The sequence below is a fragment of the Cydia fagiglandana genome, chromosome 10 (genome assembly GCF_963556715.1).
Source record: "Cydia fagiglandana chromosome 10, ilCydFagi1.1, whole genome shotgun sequence".
Taxonomy (NCBI): domain Eukaryota; kingdom Metazoa; phylum Arthropoda; class Insecta; order Lepidoptera; family Tortricidae; genus Cydia; species Cydia fagiglandana.
In genome coordinates this window covers 15,204,635-15,226,041 of record NC_085941.1, presented here as the reverse complement: position 1 = coordinate 15,226,041, position 21,407 = coordinate 15,204,635, and the positions used below count along the sequence as shown (strand labels likewise).

The window sequence follows — 21,407 nt, the reverse complement described above, 5'->3', positions numbered from 1 at the left end:
TATAAGTCTAATGTAAAAACTACTGATTTTTCGTCATCAAATTTTCCTTGGAAAAGGTGTTCAGATAAAATACTCCCTATGAGTACATATAATTTTGCGCATTTCTCAATACACATGGTAGACAAACATTTTCTGTTGCTATTTGCTAGATTTTTTTTTTTCTAAATTCGAATTCACCCATTTGTTTTCGGGTTATTCGCATATTGTCTAGAACGCAAAATGAGTAGTGTGTTGTTTTGCCTAAATCGCAGTTTACCTAACGCATAATGGATCTAAATCTCAAAATGACTAAAACGAAATACGACTAGTTTGCAAACTGCCTTCCTTCAGATTGATCAAAACGCAAAATGCCTGACCAGTTGAGTGCAAAAGTTTAATGGCTTTAAATTTAAAATTGTCCCTAACCATCCTATTGACATTTATGTTTTTTTTTAATGTTTGTTATGTTTGTAGTATAAATAAGGGGGCAATTCTGTAGATCTACTTTCTTACACTAATACTTATTATAAAAAGGAAATCACTTTTATTTATTAGATTTAAATAGGGGATATTACTGCAATGTTCTGCCGCCAGAGTGCAGAACTAGCGACTCTAGTAAATTCATAGACTAACTTATACATACTATGCCTTAAACTAGTAAGTTGAATATTATATCCGCCCTAAATGGCTTCGTATGTGGTAAAGGGTTAAAAATGTATAAATGTAGTATATTTACATATGTAAGTACAATTAACCTAGTTTATAAGAAGTAACAGACTAACAAATGTGGACCTGAATAAAGAAATTATTATTCCTTTATTTATTTTTCTTCTTAAGTTAGGTTAATTATAATATGAATATAAAAGTAAAATATAAAAACACTTACAAAACAATAAATAAAAAATTATAAACACATTATAAAAAAACCTAACCTAGGGTGCCGCCGGCAGCGGGGCAGGGCCCAAGCTGCCGGTGGTCAGGGCCGCAGAGTGAGGAATCGACGTACTATACGCGCCGTGTCCAAAATTACCGCCTTCTGCATCTGACCCTTGATCCAACCACCTAGCGAGAGTCTCTCTAGGTGTTGGTCGAGACTCTTCGCTATGAGACCCTTCGCTGACACGACTATAGGAACAATGATCGTCGAGTCAACATCCCACATGGCGGTTATCTCGTGAGCTAAGTCTAGGTACTTGCTGGACTTGTCCTTCTCGGCCTTCACGAGATTCTCATCATGGGGGATGGTGACGTCGACGAGCACGGCCCGGCGCTGCGATCGATCTATCAGCACGATGTCAGGCTTATTGGCTACAGAAATTATTTATTATTATCATTTATTATAAACTGTTTTTGACAATTTAAGTTTTCATCTGCGAATAACCGTTTTTTCCCTCTTGCAATAAGTTATAGATTAGACTGTTTGCCTGATATTTATTAGGCATTGAAAATGCCGCCACAATATCTTTGTGACCCGGGTTCAATCCTCCCTATTCATGAGATATTAGTATGAGAAATTTAATCAAGGTAGTGACCCATTTCACGGTAAAATTTTAGTTTGATTGGCGTATATTTAGTGTAAAGTGAACCTTAATACTAGAACAGTAAGATCCTAAACGAACGCACTGTATAAAATACAACCGTTTTACCTGATGCGCGTTAACGTGATAAGATCGGGACGGGTCGAGTCGGCATTTACATTTAGGCCGCAATAAGATGTAGGTACCTATATGAATTTTTCAATGAAATGTCACCCAGCTTTTTCTCTAAATGCTGCCTCTTTAATTTCTTTGCACTGTACTTACTGGTAGGTAGATTTTCATTTATTTTTTAATAGAATACGCATGTTTAATTACACAAACGGCTCTACCGCGATAAACTTTCATTATATTTTAACGGGTAGATGCAATTTGTCTACCCCGAACATTTTTATAATTTATAAACTAATTCCGGGTAGTTCAGTAGTGTTTTATTTATATCTCCGTTGACATCTGCTGGGACGTCAGCGTTTCCGTGACCACAACTGGTGCAACTCAGCTGACACTTCAAAATTAAAGGTAAAAATAATGAAATTATAACGCGATAGACCCATTTGTGTAATTAACATGTGTACAAGACGCGAGAGTTTAAAGTGTTATAGATACATACGTATTTATTTTATGAAAAATAATGAACACGTCTGAATTAATATAAAGGTTGTATTTCTCATCGTAAGGACATCCTGAAAAAGCAAGCTAACTTATTGCTGCATACATAATATATGCAGACTGCCGTATTCGAACTTCAAGATATTCACAAGAAACGACATGTACTAGATCCATTCTAGATACGTTATAGTTTAGATATCAACTAGTTCTCTTTTGCAGCGCAATTCGGGCAACCAATGTCACTTTTATGTTAGATAGAGTAAGACATCTATTAGATGTGAATTGGATCTCTAAGTCTTGTCCTGTGGAAATCGTTCAAGAGTATCTCCAGAATCGCGCAAATGTCAAATTTGACAGGTTAGATCTTAAGAGTGCTATTACATTTCGGGGTTGAGCGAGTTTAGGTATTTTACGCGCTGCGGCAGGCCGTGCGAGCTCAGTATTCCGATCCCTTCTACCACACTCGCACTACAATGATGGATTAAACATTCTTGATCCTTCGCGAAGCATACTGAAATCAACCATAACAACACTAACTGTACTTAACTTATAAAGTCCTAAAACTGTTATTTGGTAAGTACGAAAATACTAAATGCAGTGCAAATGTACATAGGGGCTGTTCATAAAATACGTCATCTATTTTTGACCCCCCCATCCCTCAAATCATCCAAAAATCATGCTTCGGATGACTCTGTTTCCTCCTACGTCATGCTACCATCATCCGATGTCCAGACCCCCCCTCCTCCCATTTGAAACGACGTAATTTATGAATAGCCCCATACTCGTACTTATGAACGTATATTACTCGAAATAAATTATAGGTACTCGCTTATTTACATATTTCGTCATTGCATTTGGTACCTATAGGTTGTAAAGTTTGTATCAACGAGGGTTTAAAAACGAACTGGTACTGAGGATCTGATGATAATGATGATGATTAAGGTGGTCACGGATACCAATCAACCATGTAGTACCATGATTAGGCTCTTTTGATTAGTCTCAACAAGATCTTTGACACTGAAGATACACAGGGTCTGATGATGGAGCTGGAAGGTGGCCACGGGTACCAGTCTATCATGTAACTAAACCACTTCGTGTTTGGGCTCGTTTGATTCGTCTCAACAAGATCTTTGACACTGAAGATACACAGGGTCTGATGATGGAGCTGGAAGGTGGCCACGGGTACCAGTCTATCATGTAACTAAACAATTTCGTGTTTGGGCTCGTTTGATTCGATCTTTGATGAGATCTTTGACACAAGATAGTACTCAGGGTCTGATGATGGAGCTGGAAGGTGGTCACCATTACCAATCAACCATACAACTAAACCACATCGTGTTTAGGCTCGTTTTATTCGTCTCAACAAGATCTTTGACACTAGGTGATACTCAGAGTCTGATGATGGAGCTGGAAGGTGGTCACCGGTACCAATCAACCATGCAACTAAACCACTTCATGTTTAGGCTCATTTGACTAGTCTCAACAAAATCTTTGACGCTAGGTGATACTCAGAGTCTAATGATGGAGCCGGAAGGTGGTCACCGGTACCAATCAACCATGCAACTAAACCACTTCATGTTTAGGCTCGTTTGATTAGTCTCAACAAGATCTTTGACACTAGGTGATACTCAGAGTCTGATGACGGAGCCGGAAGGTGGTCACCGGTACCAATCAACCATGCAATTAAACCACTTCATGTTTAGGCTCGTTTGATTAGTCTCAACAAGATCTTTGACACTAGGTGATACTCAGAGTCTGATGATGGAGCTGGAAGGTGGTCACCGGTACCAATCAACCATGCAACTAAACCACTTCGTGTTTAGGCTCGTTTAATTCGTCTCAACAAGATCTTTGACACTAGGTGATAAACCAAACACGAAGCCCAAACACGAAGCCCAAACACGAAGCCCAAACACGAAGTGGTTCAGTTACGTGATAGACTGGTACCCGTCGCCACCTTCGAGCTCCATCATCAGACCCTGAGTAGTATCTTTTGTCAAAGATCTTGTTGCGACGAATCAAACGAGCCCAAACACGAAGTGGTTCAGTTACATGGTAGACTGGTACCCGTGGCCACAGTCCAGCTCCATCATCAGACCCTGAGTACTAACTTGTGTCCAAGGTCTTGTCGAGACGAATCAAACGAGCCCAAACATGAAGTGGTTCAGTTACATGATAGCAGTGTTGGCAAAAAATCAATTCGAATTGACGATTGACGATTGAGGATTGACCGATCAATTCGAATTGACGATTGACGATTGACGAAACTAATTCTAAATCTACTGATTGAAGATTGACGATTACTAATCGTTAATTCGAATTGATCGGTCAATCCTCAATTCGGATTGACGATTACTTTGTATGTACCTACCTAATGTCCATTACATTGTGCCATTTTTGTGAAACTGACCAAATGCGTTCAAAAGCGGTGTCTGAGTTTACCAAAGGTTCCGGAACATGTTTCCGACGGCTATATGAAGGATATAGGATATAGGAAGGAGCCCAAACACGAAATGGTTTAGTTGCATGGTTGATTAGTACCGGTGACCACATTCCGGCTCCATCATCAGACCCTGAGTACTATCTTGTGTCAAAGATCTTATTGAGACGAATAAAACGAGCCTAAACACGAAGTGGTTTAGTTGCATGGTTGATTGGTACTGGTGACCACCTTCCGGCTCCATCATCAGACCCTGAGTACTATCTTAAGTCAAAGATCTTGTTGAGCCGAATCAAATGAGCCCAAACACGAAGTGGTTTAGTTGCATGGTTGATTGGTACCGGTGACAACCTTCCGGCTCCATCATCAGACCCTGAGTACTATCTTGTGTCAAAGATCTTGTTGAGACGAATCAAACGAGCCCAAACACGAAGTGGTTTAGTTGCATGGTTGATTGGTACCGGTGACCACCTTCCGGCTCCATCATCAGACCCTGAGTACTATCTTGTGTCAAAGATCTTGTTGAGACTAATCAAACGAGCCTAAACACGAAGTGGTTTAGTTGCATGGTTGACTGGTACTGGTGACCACCTTCCGGCTCCATCATCAGACCCTGAGTACTATCTTAAGTCAAAGATCTTGTTGAGCCGAATCAAACGTGCCCAAACACGAAGTGGTTTAGTTGCATGGTTGATTGGTACCGGTGACCACCTTCCGGCTCCATCATCAGACCCTGAGTACTATCTTGTGTCAAAGATCTTGTTGAGATGAATAAAACGAGCCTAAACACGAAGTGGTTTAGTTGCATGGTTGATTGGTACCGGTGACCACCTTCCGGTTCCATCATCAGACCCTGAGTACTATCTTGAGTCAAATAAATACATATAGAATGTCAGATCGTTTCAAATATTTTTAATTCTGTCCGGTAGTTTATTAAACTGTACCATTATAAATTATAATACTATAAAAACAGTGCTAGGATCAAAGTCTCTCGTTGTGGTTTACACGCACCCAGTATAGCGTTTTACACGGCGCCCGCCGCACACAATGATAAAAAACCTCGTCGTCGCCGTTGAAAATGTGCGGAGCCGACCGACACACGTCCTGCCTGTACAAGCTCTGCCGCGGCACTGAGGTAGCGCAGCGCGCTTCATCGGTAATATAGAGTGGTTTTCAAAAAATTGCCAAAAAATTATAGTAGAATTTCATAAACACTAATGTATACCAACAGTATAAGCAAACGTTGCAGATTGCTTGAGTAAGAAAATGACTTCGATATTAAGTAGATTTTCGTAGGAATTGACACTTGTTTCAGAGAGAAAATTGAGTTCGTTTTACTTTGATTTTCTCTTTCTCAAAGGTATGTAGGGAAAATATCGTTTGATATGCCTAAAGTACAGGGTATTAGTAATACAAAATAGCCAGGTTTAGCAGAGTAAACTTCTCAACATTTCCAAATAAGAGCTTGCCATTCAGTGCTTCACGGGGTTTTTCGGAAACGACCATCAGAAAAAAAATCATTACTAATTTAATAAGTGTTTTTTCTAATATTTACAACGATATTTTAAAAGATAAGAAGACGCTTTTACTGGAACAAGCATTCATTGCTTCTAATAATGAGCACAAAGTCCTGAATTTCGTCGACTAGTATCATCAATTTTGCATTATTTCGACTTTTCTTGTAAGAGCGCTCTTAAAAACATATCGTTATCGCATCTTGGTGATGTCTAAAAGATATCTAATAGATGTCTATTTCAAAATCCGAATCAGGCCCAGAGTTAACTATGTGTAGATAAGTCTGCAGTTAACGGCCCGAGAAAAATGAAATAGGTTAAAGGCAACGAACTGTGTCAGGAGACGACATTAGCTGGGGCGCAATTGTACATGGATTTTGTCAAACTCGTGACATCGCAAAGCTTGTAAAATATACCACATAAATATTCTGTGATGATAAGTAGGTAGGGTATTTAAGTAAATACCAAAGTTTTATTATAACTATTATAAGTAGTGGAGTGGGCCATAATACATTTCACCAAAGTACATACATTATGAATAATAATTTGATTATACCTTCTCGTCATTATAATGAATAGATGAATAGATAATAAGAATATCGGCGCGATTCGGGAAATGATTTAGAGATGCACTAGATATGAAATAGTAAAGATATGTGACGTTCCACGGCAAAAGGTACCTTATGGCGGCTGGCGCTAACGCTATTATTAACGCCACTACGCAATATTCAGCCGGGGCAATGGTACCTTTTGCCGTGGAACGTCACATATCTTTACTATTTCATATCTAGTGAATATCTTATTCATTTCCCGAATCGCGCCGTAAGTATATCTCCTGATAAATAACCGATGTCCTCTACGTGGAACCCTAATTAAAATGTAGACTCGTATGTCAATTCACCTAAACGTTGACAAATAATTAGGTATTTTGACGCTAGTTTCTATAATTCGATTCATTTAAAATCGATCAGTCACGAGTCTAAAATAATAAATGATATCGATACTGATCTTGAAACAGTAGGATAATCTTATAATCAGTAATTAAGATTGACTAGACAAACTTGACAGGTAAATTTTTGCTTCAAAATCTTGCTTAAACTTTTATTGGTCGTTTTTTTCCTGCCGATGTTGAATAAATCGAGTACCCAGGCGATAGAGATTTTAGAACGGCCATTAATGGCTTCCAGTACACATGACATGAAATTCTCGTTTACAATTCAGTCATCACGAAACCTTCCGCGCCATTTACCGCGTCAATTTAACAAATCTAAATCACAGTGCACCTTCTAAACAGAACTCTAACGTGCTGACGTGCTAACGTGCTGTATGGGGTTGGCAACTGTCAAAGGTTTGCATAGATGGCGCCATCATAGCTTGCCCCTTTTTCTATGAGATTTGGCTTAAAGAGCAGGCAGCCAGGGCATTAAAAAAACAAAAATTTGACACAATTCTAGGGATTGACAGGGCAAGCTATGATGGCGCCATCTGCTTAATACTTCGACCGGCCAACCCCATTTAGGGAGGTAGGGTACAGCTATATGTCATCTATCACATAATATATAGCAAAACCGACAATCTTTAGACAGGAGTGTAAAGAGGAAACCACCACTCTTGGCAAATGTAGTGTAGGCCGCCCTCCAGCTAAGTATGTATTTAAGTGGAGTAATGACATACGTAGAGTGGCTAGCAGCGGTTGGAAATAAAAAAAACTCAAATCCGAGCTCAGTGGCGTGCCATGGGAGAAGCAGAAGCCTATGTCAAGCAGTGGACGGAAGTAGGCTGATAATGATGATGAAAGTACTTCTCTCTCTAATTTGTTATACCTACGCCTGATTTAATCAGTGGCACTCCGAATGTTAGGTAACACAATTGTTAAAATTATCAAAAACAACGATTTGTGCGACAATGCTCGTTAAACTTTATTATATTTATCTACTTACTTACTACTATATCATAATCAATATTTCATTTACTAAATTCTTTGCCTACTCGACATCTCAAAGTTACATTATACAACATTCGTATTATTCTGGCACAGAGCAAGAATAAGTAGATACATATTGCCATAACTCTTGCGAACAAGTGCATTCATGTGTAGGTATATCAGACGCCACCATTTTCAACGTGCTGCAAGGCGCCTGGGATTTCAAGATGTTACATAAGTTAGATTTCAACATTAAATTATAGGTACTTAGATATATGTAATTATAATCGTTATAATTATGTGGTTACTAAATTACTACTAATCGTGATTATATTATTGGATAAGGGCAGTATCAAGATTGGTCGATATCTTATTGCTACAATTATTCTTTATGGTGGTATTTTAGTAATTACCTTTATGCGTCAATATAGTATAGTGCTATACTATAGAGTATATAGCTATATAGTATAGAGCTAGGGCCCGATTCGGATTATGAAATAGACATCTATTAGACATCTTTTAGACATCACCAAGATACGATAACGATATGTTTAAGATCAAACCTGTCAAATTTGACATTTGCGCGATTCTGGAGATACTCTTGAACGATTTCCACAGGATATGACTTAGAGATCTAATCCAAATCTAATAGATATCTTACTCTATCTAACGTAAAAGTGACATTGGTTGCCCGAATTGCGCTGCAAAAAAGATCTAGTTGATATCTAAACTATAACGTATCTAGAATGGATCTAGTACGTGTCGTCTCTTGTGAATATCTTGAAGTTCGAATACGGCAGCTAGTCTTGGAAAAAGGTATGCAATCAAGAGTCCCTTTAATAAGTGTGCCTTACAATCATTATGACTGGGTCCTGGTAGGCACCTGGCAGCTGTTTATGAGTTAAGGTCAAGATAAAAGTCGTTTTTATTAGTATTATGATTAAGAATTCGTATTATTCGAGTGAGTACCTATAACATTCTCAAAGGGTTCATTTGGCGGGATGAAAGAACTAGGCAACAAACACACTTATTGTTACCGCTACTTTGCACATTGTAAGTACCTAAACAAAACTATCCAGGCTTTCAAACACCTAAAAGTCGGACGATTATAACCTAGGCTAGGCTATTTCGTTACTGCATGAGTTTATACACTGTGTGGAGAGTGAGAAATCAGCAGAAGATTGATTAGTCAGGTGTAGTGGGGGATTAATGGCGCGCCGAGTGCCGTCCGACTGAGATATGAGCCACTTAATGCCTTAGTGATAACGTATGCGAAAATCAAACCAAAACACTATGTTCTTACCTACATTAATTTTCTTTTTATGTAATAGTGGCACTGTTTAATTAAAATTGTTTGTTGCAATTATTAATAATTGCAAAATTAAACGGAATAAATATTTTTATTGTGTGACAATACGATGGACGATTGGAAATACTATGAGTGCGGATTTCAAAACGTGCTCGTAAGAATTCCAATAAATACTTACTAGTAAATCTTTGTTGAAGGCAAATCCGTAATGGAAGTTCCGATGGCTGTTGTATTGATGAAAATCGATATTGATTTTGAGTGATACCTAGATACCGTTGTCAATTTTTAGGACGTTGCCAAGCGGACCTAGGGCTCTAAAGAATATGAATGAGCACAAAGATAAAAATAACTGCTTAGTCCTCCCGGTTAATCCCGGTGAATCCCGGTTAAGTAACGAACATCAGTATTACTTCACCTTTTGTATTGCCCTATTGATAGGCAAACGTTTAAAACCTAAGTAGCTACATGCTTAGATTTCACGTAAAGAGACACTTCATAAAACAGATAATTATATAAAGTGTATCGGACATTTTACTTAATTTACTTTTGTAAGTACATTCAAGAGTCAATAAAAACTGAAAACTGGGTTGCATTAGGTACTTAGATATTTAAAGTTCGGTCGATAGAAATTCGTATCATAAATACGAGTACCTGCCCCAATTTACAGTAATACAACGCCTTACTTTAAAGTGTAAATAAATAATACCTACCTAAGTAAGTAGGTACAATCCTATTTAACATTGTTTACTTAATTATAATGAGGAAACTTCGTGCGAAGCACCTCTCAGACACTTTTAACAATGCATATTCTAGAGTATAAATCATTTCAAGATAATTTATTATTCATCCCAGGCTAAATTAAAGACAAACCTGAACTCTGTTCTACCATAGATAATTTAGACACAAAATACGCACTCTAAGAAATAGCAACAAAGAATAAAAATTAATTTAAGTTTGTCTATCTAATTTGCATTCTCCCCTCATCTACTCGAAGTTTAGCTGAAAGAGATCCCTTACAAATACAAACACAAATGTTTATTTCTTAGAATATGGTAGTACAATGATGGTCAAATTACAATAAGTGCGTCATATTCTGCCTCTATCGGCGTAGAAATATGCAGGGATAAGTTCGCCTTTGTACCTTTATTTCTGTAAATATTATGTAAACCTGTGTTGTGTGCAATAAAGTGAAATTTACTACTACTAATACTATTAATCGAGTAGGAACACAACACTATGAATAGTGTTATTTGACTGCAGTTTTATGAAAGGTGGAGGGTACTTCCCCAGTTGGGTTCTGCTCTACTTAGATCAGAGCTGCGACGGTAACATAGTAACATTTTTATGTACTGTGCCACCACACAAAGCGAGATGTCATTCACAGTGCCCATACCACTTTTTTGGACGTAGTTTAAGGACATACCCGGGTCCAAGTCTGTCACTGTCAATTGCCTATATAAAATGAGAACTGGATTGAATGTTCTAATCGTAATTTCGTGAATGAAATTGACAGTTACAGCGGTAGCATCCACGCCGCAGCAGCAGTAATCCCGCTACAGTATAAAAAATGACTCACACCAGACCGGGCCGGGGAAGACATTTTTGCCTTGAATCTGCGAATTTTTTAAACTGAAATACGTATACGTAATAAATAGGTCCTTTGCTTAAGAGTTAAGGGTTAGATTAAATAAACGTACAATGAAATAATCTCATGTTTTGAATCATTTGCTTGCTTTCAATATTTCTAATATCAAAGGAATGATTAATTTAATCCAATGTAAAATGTAATGTCGAGACAGCTGGGCCCTGGGGACGGGAGGCACGAGAGCTTTTCAGGGAACTTGGAAAGCGCCTCAGAGAAAAGGGGAATGACCCCCGTTCTGAGTCATGGCTTGTCCAACAGGTCTCTATCGCCATACAGCGGGGTAACGCTGCTAGTGTGATGGGGACCTTTGGACCCGGCATGGCTCAGAACGGGTTTTAGTTTGTTAAGTTTTATACATACATACATAATATGTAAAATTGAATAAATATATTTGTGTCATGTAAAATTATTTCAGAGATAAGGTAAATGCACTTAAGTCTTCCCCCAGAGAAACGTGAGCACTTCGTGTGCTCTAAAGTCATAAAGTTACTGAGTAGGTTCGACGTGAGCTTCCAAGACAACATTGGGTGGAGTTTTTAATACAACAGTCTAAGAAGTGTTTTTTGTACGGCCGCCATAAACCATAAAAATGTGTGTTGTCTTGTCACCCTGGAATCGGCATTTTATTCGAAGTAAACCTACTTTAATTATTAAAAACATAATTTCAAACTAAAATGTTGATTCAATTATTTCATAACAAGCCTCCATATACAACAATGTTAAAACATTACTAACACAAAACCTAAAACTAACAACTAAAACTAAATATTAAATATCTCTCCTAACTAAAATGTATAAACTAAAGTAACTAGGTAAACTTTAGTTCATAATTTACCTATATTGTAACATAGTATAGCGCGTTCACTACCAGGGGGCGTGGCCTAGGAACAAACTTATATGACGGTAGACGCACATGTCACATGTGTGTATTGTGCGTCGGGGGCAGGGTATGTGTTAAAAATTATGAAAAAAAAGTTTTCACCACACCACCATCCATCATAAAAGTGGCAATATTATTTGATTTAACTTTTCAGCTATTTAAAAAACATAAAACATATTTATTCATCTTTACAAATTCAGATTAGTTATACACAAAACTTATGCACTGCCGGCCTAGCCAAGGTTACAATCGCTATCGCTTCGACAACGAAAAGCATTACGTCTCTCTATCACTCTTCCGTATTAGCGCGACAGTGACAGTTGCGTTTCGATCGCTACGAAGCGTAAGCGATTGGCATCTTGGCTACGCGGCCTGTACAGGTATAGAATCTGTTTCGTTCATTTCGATTTTGACAAAAGTCTTCGTTTACCGTAAAACGGGGTGAGTAGGTTTCGCGGGGAGAGTTCGGTTATGAATGGGGAGAGAAGGTTTGAGAGGGGGGTGAGAAGGGATTTTAAGGCTACTGCTACAAAAATAATGTATTCTAATTTAAAATGGGGCTATAGTAATACGCATAATAAAAAAACCGGCCAAGTGCGAGTCGGACTCGCGTTCCAAGGGTTCCGTATATTACACAATTTTTGACAATCAGTGCCGGATTAAGATATTTTGATGCCCTAAGCATTTCTAGGTGCCCCCTCTCCCTAGGGTCATCAAGATTACATAGATTTTTTGGTAAATTGAGAGAAGTTCATTGCCGCATTACAGCTGAGAATGGAAATCAGTCACATCATTTTATCACGAAAATTGACAGTGCCGCAGCAGTAATGTTGCAACAGAGTACCTAATGCTGTTGCAGTCGCCACCTAAATGTCACCTTTATCATAGCTTAGAAAGTAATAGAAACGCGAGCGAAGCGAGCGCGGAAATTTTTTCGTAGTAGTTTCGGAGATAAGTGGGGGGGAATGGTCATTGTTTGCCTATTTTCTTTAATTACTTCTAAACTGTTTATTCTAAAATTATAAAAAAAATATATTTGAAATTCTTACAATAAGCTCTTTTATTTGATATGTAATATGATATAGTTTGATTTTTTTTTTTTTTCATTTACCCCCCAAAAGTGGCCCCCATGTTTAAAATTCATTTGTTTACGTTACATGTCCGTATTTGGGTCACAAACTTACATATGTGTACCAAATTTCAACTTGATTGGTCCAGTAGTTCCGGAGAAAATCGGCTGTGACAGACGGACAGACAGACAGACAGACAGACGCACGAGTGATCCTATAAGGGTTCCGTTTTTTCCTATTGAGGTAAGGAACCCTAAAAAGAATCGATCCAACAATCTTCCAAAATCACCTTTGTATGAAAAACCCTCTCACCCCAAATACGAGGCACTACGGGGTGAGGTGGGTTTTCCTCTTTATCGTCAAAGTTATGAAATGGAACTACTCAAAATAAAATACAAACGTCCGAACCACTTATTATATACACCATTCAGTTTTCACTTGTAAAAATAAAATTTTATCGAGGTTTGAAAGTCAAATTTCACCCAACTCACCCCATTTATCGATTAATGCAATAGTCCGTAATTCAATTTCGTCGTTTGACCTTTGTAAATATTTTTTGAATACACGTGATATTAATTCACGAGCACTTTGCAGCCTTGACATAAGCAAATAATTAGCAATGGCACCTAGGTGCTAATTAGGTCTTTATGAATACTGAGTGAAACCTAACAGTAATTCTAAACTCGTGTACGTACTTATAGTGATAGCGGTACAGCCTGAAATTCGGGAATCAGCTGCAAATGGTGTTAAAGGTATGAAAATCGGCACGGTTAATCTTTAAGCCATTTGAATCAATTTGACCCGTAGCACCAAAAAAAACTAACAAACGGAAAGGAGTTATGACGTCATCTTTTTTTTGTACGGAAAAATAAAAAAAATTGTTCAGAAACCTATCGTGTGTGGTATTAAATGAAAGGGCGTTTTGAGCCGGTTCTAAAAATATATCACATTATTATATTTCCGTCACTTGCATTTAATTAAAATAAAAATAATTTTCAAAACATACCAAGTTTGGGCTCCTCCAGATACGAAGCCGTTGAATTATTTTTTGCAAAATATACCTCAAGTAATACCCAATATCCTCATATCTAACCCCAAGAAATTAATTTCGAAAATATTTAGTTTTAGTATTATTTTAAATTTTTTTATTATTACAAATTGTGATCTATCAATCTATCAATGAAACGGCCTCCTAGCCTAGTCGATAGTGAACCTGCCTATGAAGCAGGCAGTCCCAGGTCCGAATCCTGGTAAGGGCATTTATTTGTGTGTTTATCATCATCATCACACAAATAAATGCCCTTACCAGAGCTTGTATATATTTGTATATGGGCATTTATTTGTGTGATGATGATGATGAACACACAAATAAATGCCCTTACCAGGATTCGAACCTGGGACCTCCTGCTTCATTTGGCCAATTGTCACCTACGCCTCCGCAGTCTGGTGTAACAAAACCAACCAAAAGACAGCAATAGACACTCTAAACAGCCTGCAACGCACGGCTTGTTTAACAGCAACAGGCGCCTTCTCCTCGACACCGGGAGCGGCCCTAGATGCACTGCTAGACATCATACCACTCCACCTGCAGGTGCAAAAGGAGGCCAAGCAGTGCGTCTACAGAATATGCACGCTAAACAGGCCAAAATGGCGCTCTCAGGCATTAGCCAATCTAAAGGCCTGGGTTTTTGCAAATAGAACCCTTAGCATGCCCACTGATGACACGCACACCGAATGTCATCTCACCAAACTGTACACAGTAGAAATACCTCCTAGAGACAAATGGATCAACAACCAAATGTACGTCGAAGAGGGAAGCCACGTTTGGTATACAGATGGTTCCAAAAAAGGCAATGATGTAGGATGTGGGATCTATGGTGAGAGACCTAAGCTCAGAGCTAGCGTCAGCATGGGCACACAGGCCTCAATCTTCCAGGCAGAAGTCTTCGCCATCAACAAATGTGCGGAGATCAACCTGGATAGAAACCTAAGACACCAGCATATCTACATCAACTCAGACAGCCAGGCTGCTCTGCTGGCACTAGAATCCCTTGAGTCAAACTCAAAACTAGTCCAGAACTGTAAAACAAACCTAAATGCACTGGCTAACTCCAACAAGGTCACACTTAGATGGGTACCAGGGCACTCCGACATTAACGGAAACGAAGAAGCGGACGAACTTGCTAGAAAGGGCGCAGACACACCCCTGGTCGGCCCAGAACCGTTCTGTGGAATCACAAAACGGGATGCATATTCTCTGCTCAGCAAGTTAGAAAAAACGAGAGCAACCGAGTGGTGGAAGTTCGTTAAAGGACAAGAACACTCGAAAGCTCTAATCAAAGGGTTCAACAGCAGAACTGCTAAAGAGCTTTTAGGACTCAAAAGGCACAAAACCTGCGCGGTGACCAGAATACTGACTGGACACTGTAAGTTGAATAAACATATGTTTCAAATTGGGAAGAAACAAGATGCGACATGCAGGTTCTGTCAGGAGTCAGAGGAGACTGCAATGCACATTCTCTGCTCTTGTGGACCACTAATGTCAAAAAGAAGTACCTACCTAGGGCGACACGTAGTGCAACCCTATGAGGTACAGAACATTACGGCCCAAAGAGTCTGGAACTTTCTGGATGCAACGGGCATTAGTATTGAACTTTAAAGGGCCGTCACAATAGATCAATGCTGGTCGATGCGACACTCAAAGGCCCACAACACCACAATAATAATAATAGTACGCATCAATGTCCACTAACTAACTATGTTCAATATTTATTTAATTATTTGTATATATTCTTTGACGGAGTAAAGTTCCTGTTCCAACAAAAGGCTCTTCAGTCTGCGTCTAAACGTTTCCTCATTAGTTTCCTTTTTCAAGTCGACAGGTAGGTGTTCATAGTATGTCGGCCCTATGACTCGTGCGTTTTTTGCTTGCAGTACTGTGCGACGCGGCACTGTCCGGAGTTTACCCGTACTACGTAGGCACTTACCTATCACTTCTACTCGCTTATACTGTCCTAGGTTTCTCCGTGTGTACATAATTACCTCGAAAAGATACTGAGAGTAGTGTGTCATTATTTGGTGTTCAGAAAACGAGGTTTTGCATGACTGTCTCTGATTAAGACCGAGCATTGTCCGCAACGCCCGTTTTTGCATACGTAACACTCTCTCAGCATCAGTTGAGTTGCCCCACAGAATCACACCATAAGTCATAAGCGAGTGGAAATGGGAGAAGTATGCTTGCCTCTTTGTAAGAGCGCTGGTGGCCTAGCGGTAAGAGCGTGCGACTTGCAATCCGGAGGTCGCGGGTTCAAACCCCGGCTCGTACCAATGAGTTTTTCGGAACTTATGTACGAAATATCATTTGATATTTACCAGTCGCTTTTCGGTGAAGGAAAACATCGTGAGGAAACCTGCATACATCTGCGAAGAAATTCTAAGGTGTATGTGAAGTCCCCAATCCGCATTGGGCTAGCGTGGGGACTATAGCCCAAGCCCTCTCGCGCTCGAGAGGAGGCCTGTGCCCAGCAGTGGGACGTATATAGGCTGAGATGATGATGATGATGATGCTTGCCTCAGCGCATCACGGGAAATCAACGGCTTTAGTTTACGTAGTGCGAACACTGCACTACCAAGCCTGTCGCACAGCGAGTCCACATGGTGTTTCCAATTTAAAGTAGGGTCTAGCGTGAAACCTAGGAACCTACACTTGTCACTCATCGGTATTGGGCACTGAATGTTCACGCCTGAGACGCACCTGCCAGAGAACAGCATTACGTTTGATTTGTTCATGTTGAGTATCAAACCATTTGTCGAAAACCACGTTTGCAGCTGGCCGCATATTATATTGATTTTTTGGTTTAATTCATCATACGTGCGTGCTTTAACTACTACTGTCGTATCGTCAGCAAACAAAGTGATTTCTCCTTCCTTTATGGTTGATGCTAGGTCGTTTATAAATGCAAGAAAAAGGGTGTTTCCTAATGCTGATCCCTGCGGTATCCCAACTGTCACGCTGCCTCTCCCCGACCGCATTCTTCTTCCACCAGTCATTACCTCTACCGTCTGGGTTCGGTCTTCTAGGAAAGATTTTAGAAGCTTATGTCCCCTTCCCTGCAGTCCATAGCATGCCAACTTTTTCATTAAAAGATCGTGGTTGATCACATCGAAAGCTTTCGACAAGTCACAAAATATGCCGGCTACTTTGTACTTGTCGTCGATTGCCGATGATATGATTTCAGATTTCAGATTTCAGATGATTTATTGATAAATGTACATCTCATTTACATGTCAAATAAAAATACAACGTATTCAAAAATAAAATTAAAATTAAAATTTGTTAATACTACATACATTGCATGAAATTGTATATAGGTAGGTACATATCATTTTATTTCTATTTACACGGTTAGAATAGTGTTAGGATCAATGATCTTTTTGCAGAAACTCGTTTACATTGTAGCACGCAAGGTCAGTAAGGAGTGCTTTTAGTTTTTTTGTAAATAAGGCATTACTATCCTGTTTTTTTATGTGTTCAGGAACACAGTTATACAGATGTACACCCGCAACGCTGAGGGCCGCGCGAGCCTTAGCTAGACGTGTGCATGGGGGCATCAACAAGTGCCGACTGCGTGTAGGTCTTTGGGTAGATTGCCCGTATGTTTTATAGTTATGTAAGTTACTACGAATGTATGTACAAGCGGTCAGTATGTAAACACTTGGTAAGGTAAGGATTTTATGAAGTCTGAATATGTCTTTAGCGGGATGGTCTACCGGTTTTCGGTCTATGACGCGCAAGGCTCGCTTTTGTATTTTAAAAACCCTGTCACGATTTGCGGATGTTGCCCATAAATCAACCCCTTGAATTAAAATTGAGTGAAAGTAACCGAAGTATGCTTTCCTCAAGTTGCTGGGAGATAAGGTGGGTGCGAGTCTAGACAATGCATAGCAAGCGGCTGACAGTTTGTCACATACATAGTCAATGTGTGACGACCATGTAAGCCCCGAATCGATTACGAAGCCCAGGTACCTAGCTGAGTCTACCTGAGGTACAATGGTGTTATTGATGGTTACAATGTTTAGAGGGCTATATTTCTTTTTTAAACTAAAATGTATGATGTTTGTTTTTTCCACATTTAGTAACATACCATTTGAAAAGAACCACCGGGACATGTTTTCCATAACTAGGCGTAGCTTTATTTTCAAGGCTTCCACTTCATCAGCATGAACTATGATGCACGTATCGTCGGCAAATATCACATATTCCGGCTCATTACAGGCAGTCGTAATGTCATTAATTAAAATCAAAAAAAGGTTATTTCCCATAACCGATCCTTGGGGCACGGCGCAGTCACCAATCGGTTCCAGATCTGACCCCGTATTCAGGACGTAGGTGCGCTGTTTTCGATTTTCCAGGAACGACGCAATTGCACTGTGGAAATTACCTGTAAAGCCGTAACGTGAGAGCTTGGCGAGAAGAAGCGAATGGTCGATCATCTCGAAGGCGCGCGACAAGTCGCAGAATACAGCTGCGACCTGCCGCCCGCCCTCCAGGTGCGCTGTCACTCGCTCCACTACTTCGCGGGCCGCGTCTGTGGTAGACCGTCCCGGCTGGTACGCAAATTGCTGGTGATTTAAAAGATTGTTTGACATAATATGTTTCATTATTCTATCACTAATTAAGCGTTCGAAGATTTTTGATAATATGGGTATTAGTGATATTGGCCTATATTTTTTTGGCAAGTGCATTTCCCCTTTCTTTTTGTAAATAGGCTGAACTTTGATTTGTTTCAATACATCGGGATAAGTTCCGGCATGCATGCAATTATTTAACAGTAAAAGTAACAGTGAAATAACAGTGGGGGGCAGGTAATCTATGGTCCGAGTTGACATGTCGTTGATATCTTTCGATTCTTTTCTTTTTATTCTTTTGCATGCAGTGATAATTTCTTTAAGGGTAAACGGCTCGAAATTATACGGATGAGGGGCAACAGGTAAATATAGCGAGAGATATGCAAGCGCAGCGTTAGCGCACGGCGGCTCGTTGTTGACATTCGTATCTATGTAGTACCGGTTCAGCTGAGCGGCGGCGTGCGCGGCGCGGGCGGCGGGGGAATCGCCAGCTGATTTACTGATAAGCACATCTAGTGCACTACATTTTTTATTTTTGCATGTCTCAGCAGAGATAACGCGCCATACGCTCCTACACATATCGTCACTGCAGTTTGATATCTTATTATTAATAAAACTACTTCGAACTTCTTTCAATTTCGACCAGTATTGGGATTCAAGGCAGAGCAGATCGGCACGGGACTCAGCGCTATCTGGGTTCGATGATAATGTACATTTAGTTTTATAAATAAGTTTACGAAGTTTCTTAATGGAATCATTGACCCACACACTTACATTATTCTTAACCTGATGTTTTTTCAAAGGAAAATATATTTCGTAGTAATATTTTAAAACATTCATGACTAATTCCGTTTGTTTACCTGGACATATAGTTTTTCTTAGAATTGAATCCCAGTCATATGTTTCTAAACATTGGATAAAGTTTAGTTTCCGTTGCATAGTAATAGTTCTTTTTAATACATGACTACTTTGGGAGGTAGGTTTTATGTTAATGTTGACTCTCAAGTGGATACATAAATGGTCAGATAGATGTATATTATAACAGGACACAGATCTAATGTAAGATTTATTTATATTGGAGTAAGCATGGTCTATACAAGTGGCAGAGTTCTCGGTTAATCTGGTAGGTGTATTTACTAAATGCCTGAGGCCACTTTGTTTAAGAATATTTAGTAAATATTTTGAATTTGAGTTTTTTAATAGTATGTCAATATTTATATCACCAACTACTACAACATTATAATTTTGAATGGAATTAAGATTTAATAATTTACTTAACATATCTAAATAAAATAATAAGTCACCACTTGGCGGTCTGTAGACACATACCACTATAAGATCCAGTCCTATGCACTCGACACCACATACCTCGAACTGGGATTCTACTGACAAGTCGGTTATTTCTTTTCTTTCCATGCAGGGGATGTCAGATTTAACATATATGCAGCTTCCTCCTCCAATCTTGGACGGCCGGCAAAAGTGAGCACGTAGATGGTAGTTACATATGTTTACAGTAGGTATCTGGTTGCATTGTAGCCAGTGTTCTGTTAGGCACAGTACATCAATTTGGTCACGTAACTGAAGTTCCGATTCTAACCTAAAGGTTTTGTTTGCTAATCGGTTGATATTTTGGTGTAAGATACCTATCGACACAGGTTCATGTTGTAATGTTGGTGTTTTGTTTGTCTTGACTGGTTCTGGGAGACCTGGTCTCCCGGGGCCGGAGAAACGGCTGCCATTCAGTAATACAGGTGTTCAAGGGCCATGCAGTCGTTGTTAGAAAATCGTCGTAAACACTGAGAGGTATGCCGATTTTGTACGATTTGTAAGTATCCCGTTTTGCAGGTATTACTTCGGCTGTGTAGTGGAAACCGTCGCGAATACTTTTTAAGTGGCTGATTACATTTTCTGGAGTTGAGTCGTTTTTAAAGAAGCACCCGTGTACATATTTTAATATCTCGACTCCTCCAACCTCTGTATTTTTGGCAGATCCTTTGATTGATGTAGGGATAATTTTGCGGCTGCGGCGGCGTTGTTGACGACTGGTTACAGTCTCCCATTCTTGATCAGCTGTCTGCGCAGTCAGTGAAGTTGTTTTGAGCGCTAGCTGGTCGTTGTCAGTTGTGTCGTTTACAATATTGTTTTGTGTTTCGTCGTGTCTTTTCTGCAGGTTTACAATCCCGTTGTCAGTATTTAAATTGTTTTCGTTTGAAACACCTTTTTCTGATTTTTCTATGTTATCGATCATACTAAAGGCTGCTGTGGTGGTGGACATGCCTTTACGATAGGCGAACTGTCTGTCAGTCAGTAAGTCTGTTTCAAGGTGGTTTATTAAGTGATATAATTGACTCGATAATTTTCCTATCTACCGGCTTGCTAAAACATTGTGTACAATGTCTCTAAATGATCTCGTCTGGGGTTGCTGTTCGCTGTTACTAGCAGACGAAAAGTACATTTGCTGCGAAAAATGTGGAACGGCATATCACTTGGGCTGCATTCCAGTGGGACCAAATTACAACGAGGCCGGAGACGTGGCTATACCCACAAATTGGAGCTGCCCCGTATGCATGAACCTAATACCCTATGCTGCTAAACGGGATAACACACCAGTACGCCCAAGCACCAATAACGTCACCATAAGACCTCAGAAACGTCAAGCAATGAACTCGCCGCCGGCGACCGTCACGTCTCCCGTGCAACCGATCTCTCGCGACGATATTCGCGATATAATCAACGAATGTTTGTCCCACACAGAGTACAAATTAAAGAACCATTTTAACACGGAATTAGACCCAATTAAAAAAGATGTAGCTGAAATGGAAGCTTCAGTAAAATTCATATCTAAACAATATGAGGACATGCGTAAAAGCCAAG

At 39.5% G+C, this 21,407-nt stretch overlaps 1 protein-coding gene across 1 annotated transcript; it reads left to right on the top strand.

Moving 5' to 3' along the window:
• The first annotated feature begins 14,124 nt into the window (after positions 1-14,124).
• On the top strand, positions 14,125-17,498 carry LOC134668341 (uncharacterized). Its single transcript, XM_063525822.1, has 3 exons — positions 14,125-14,155; positions 14,423-15,290; positions 17,441-17,498. The coding sequence occupies exons 1-3, from the start codon at positions 14,125-14,127 to the stop codon at positions 17,496-17,498; spliced, it is 957 nt and encodes a 318-aa protein (XP_063381892.1).
• The last annotated feature ends 3,909 nt before the right edge of the window (positions 17,499-21,407 follow it).

Excerpts from the sequence above, each read along its gene's own strand:
- LOC134668341 (XM_063525822.1), top strand. The coding sequence starts at position 14,125 with ATGAAGCAGGCAGTCCCAGGTCCGAATCCTG. Across the intron at positions 14,156-14,422 it reads AGTCCCAGGTCCGAATCCTG|CAACAGGCGCCTTCTCCTCG; the intron begins GTAAGGGCATTT and ends CTTGTTTAACAG. Across the intron at positions 15,291-17,440 it reads GAGCTTTTAGGACTCAAAAG|GAACACAGTTATACAGATGT; the intron begins GCACAAAACCTG and ends TTATGTGTTCAG.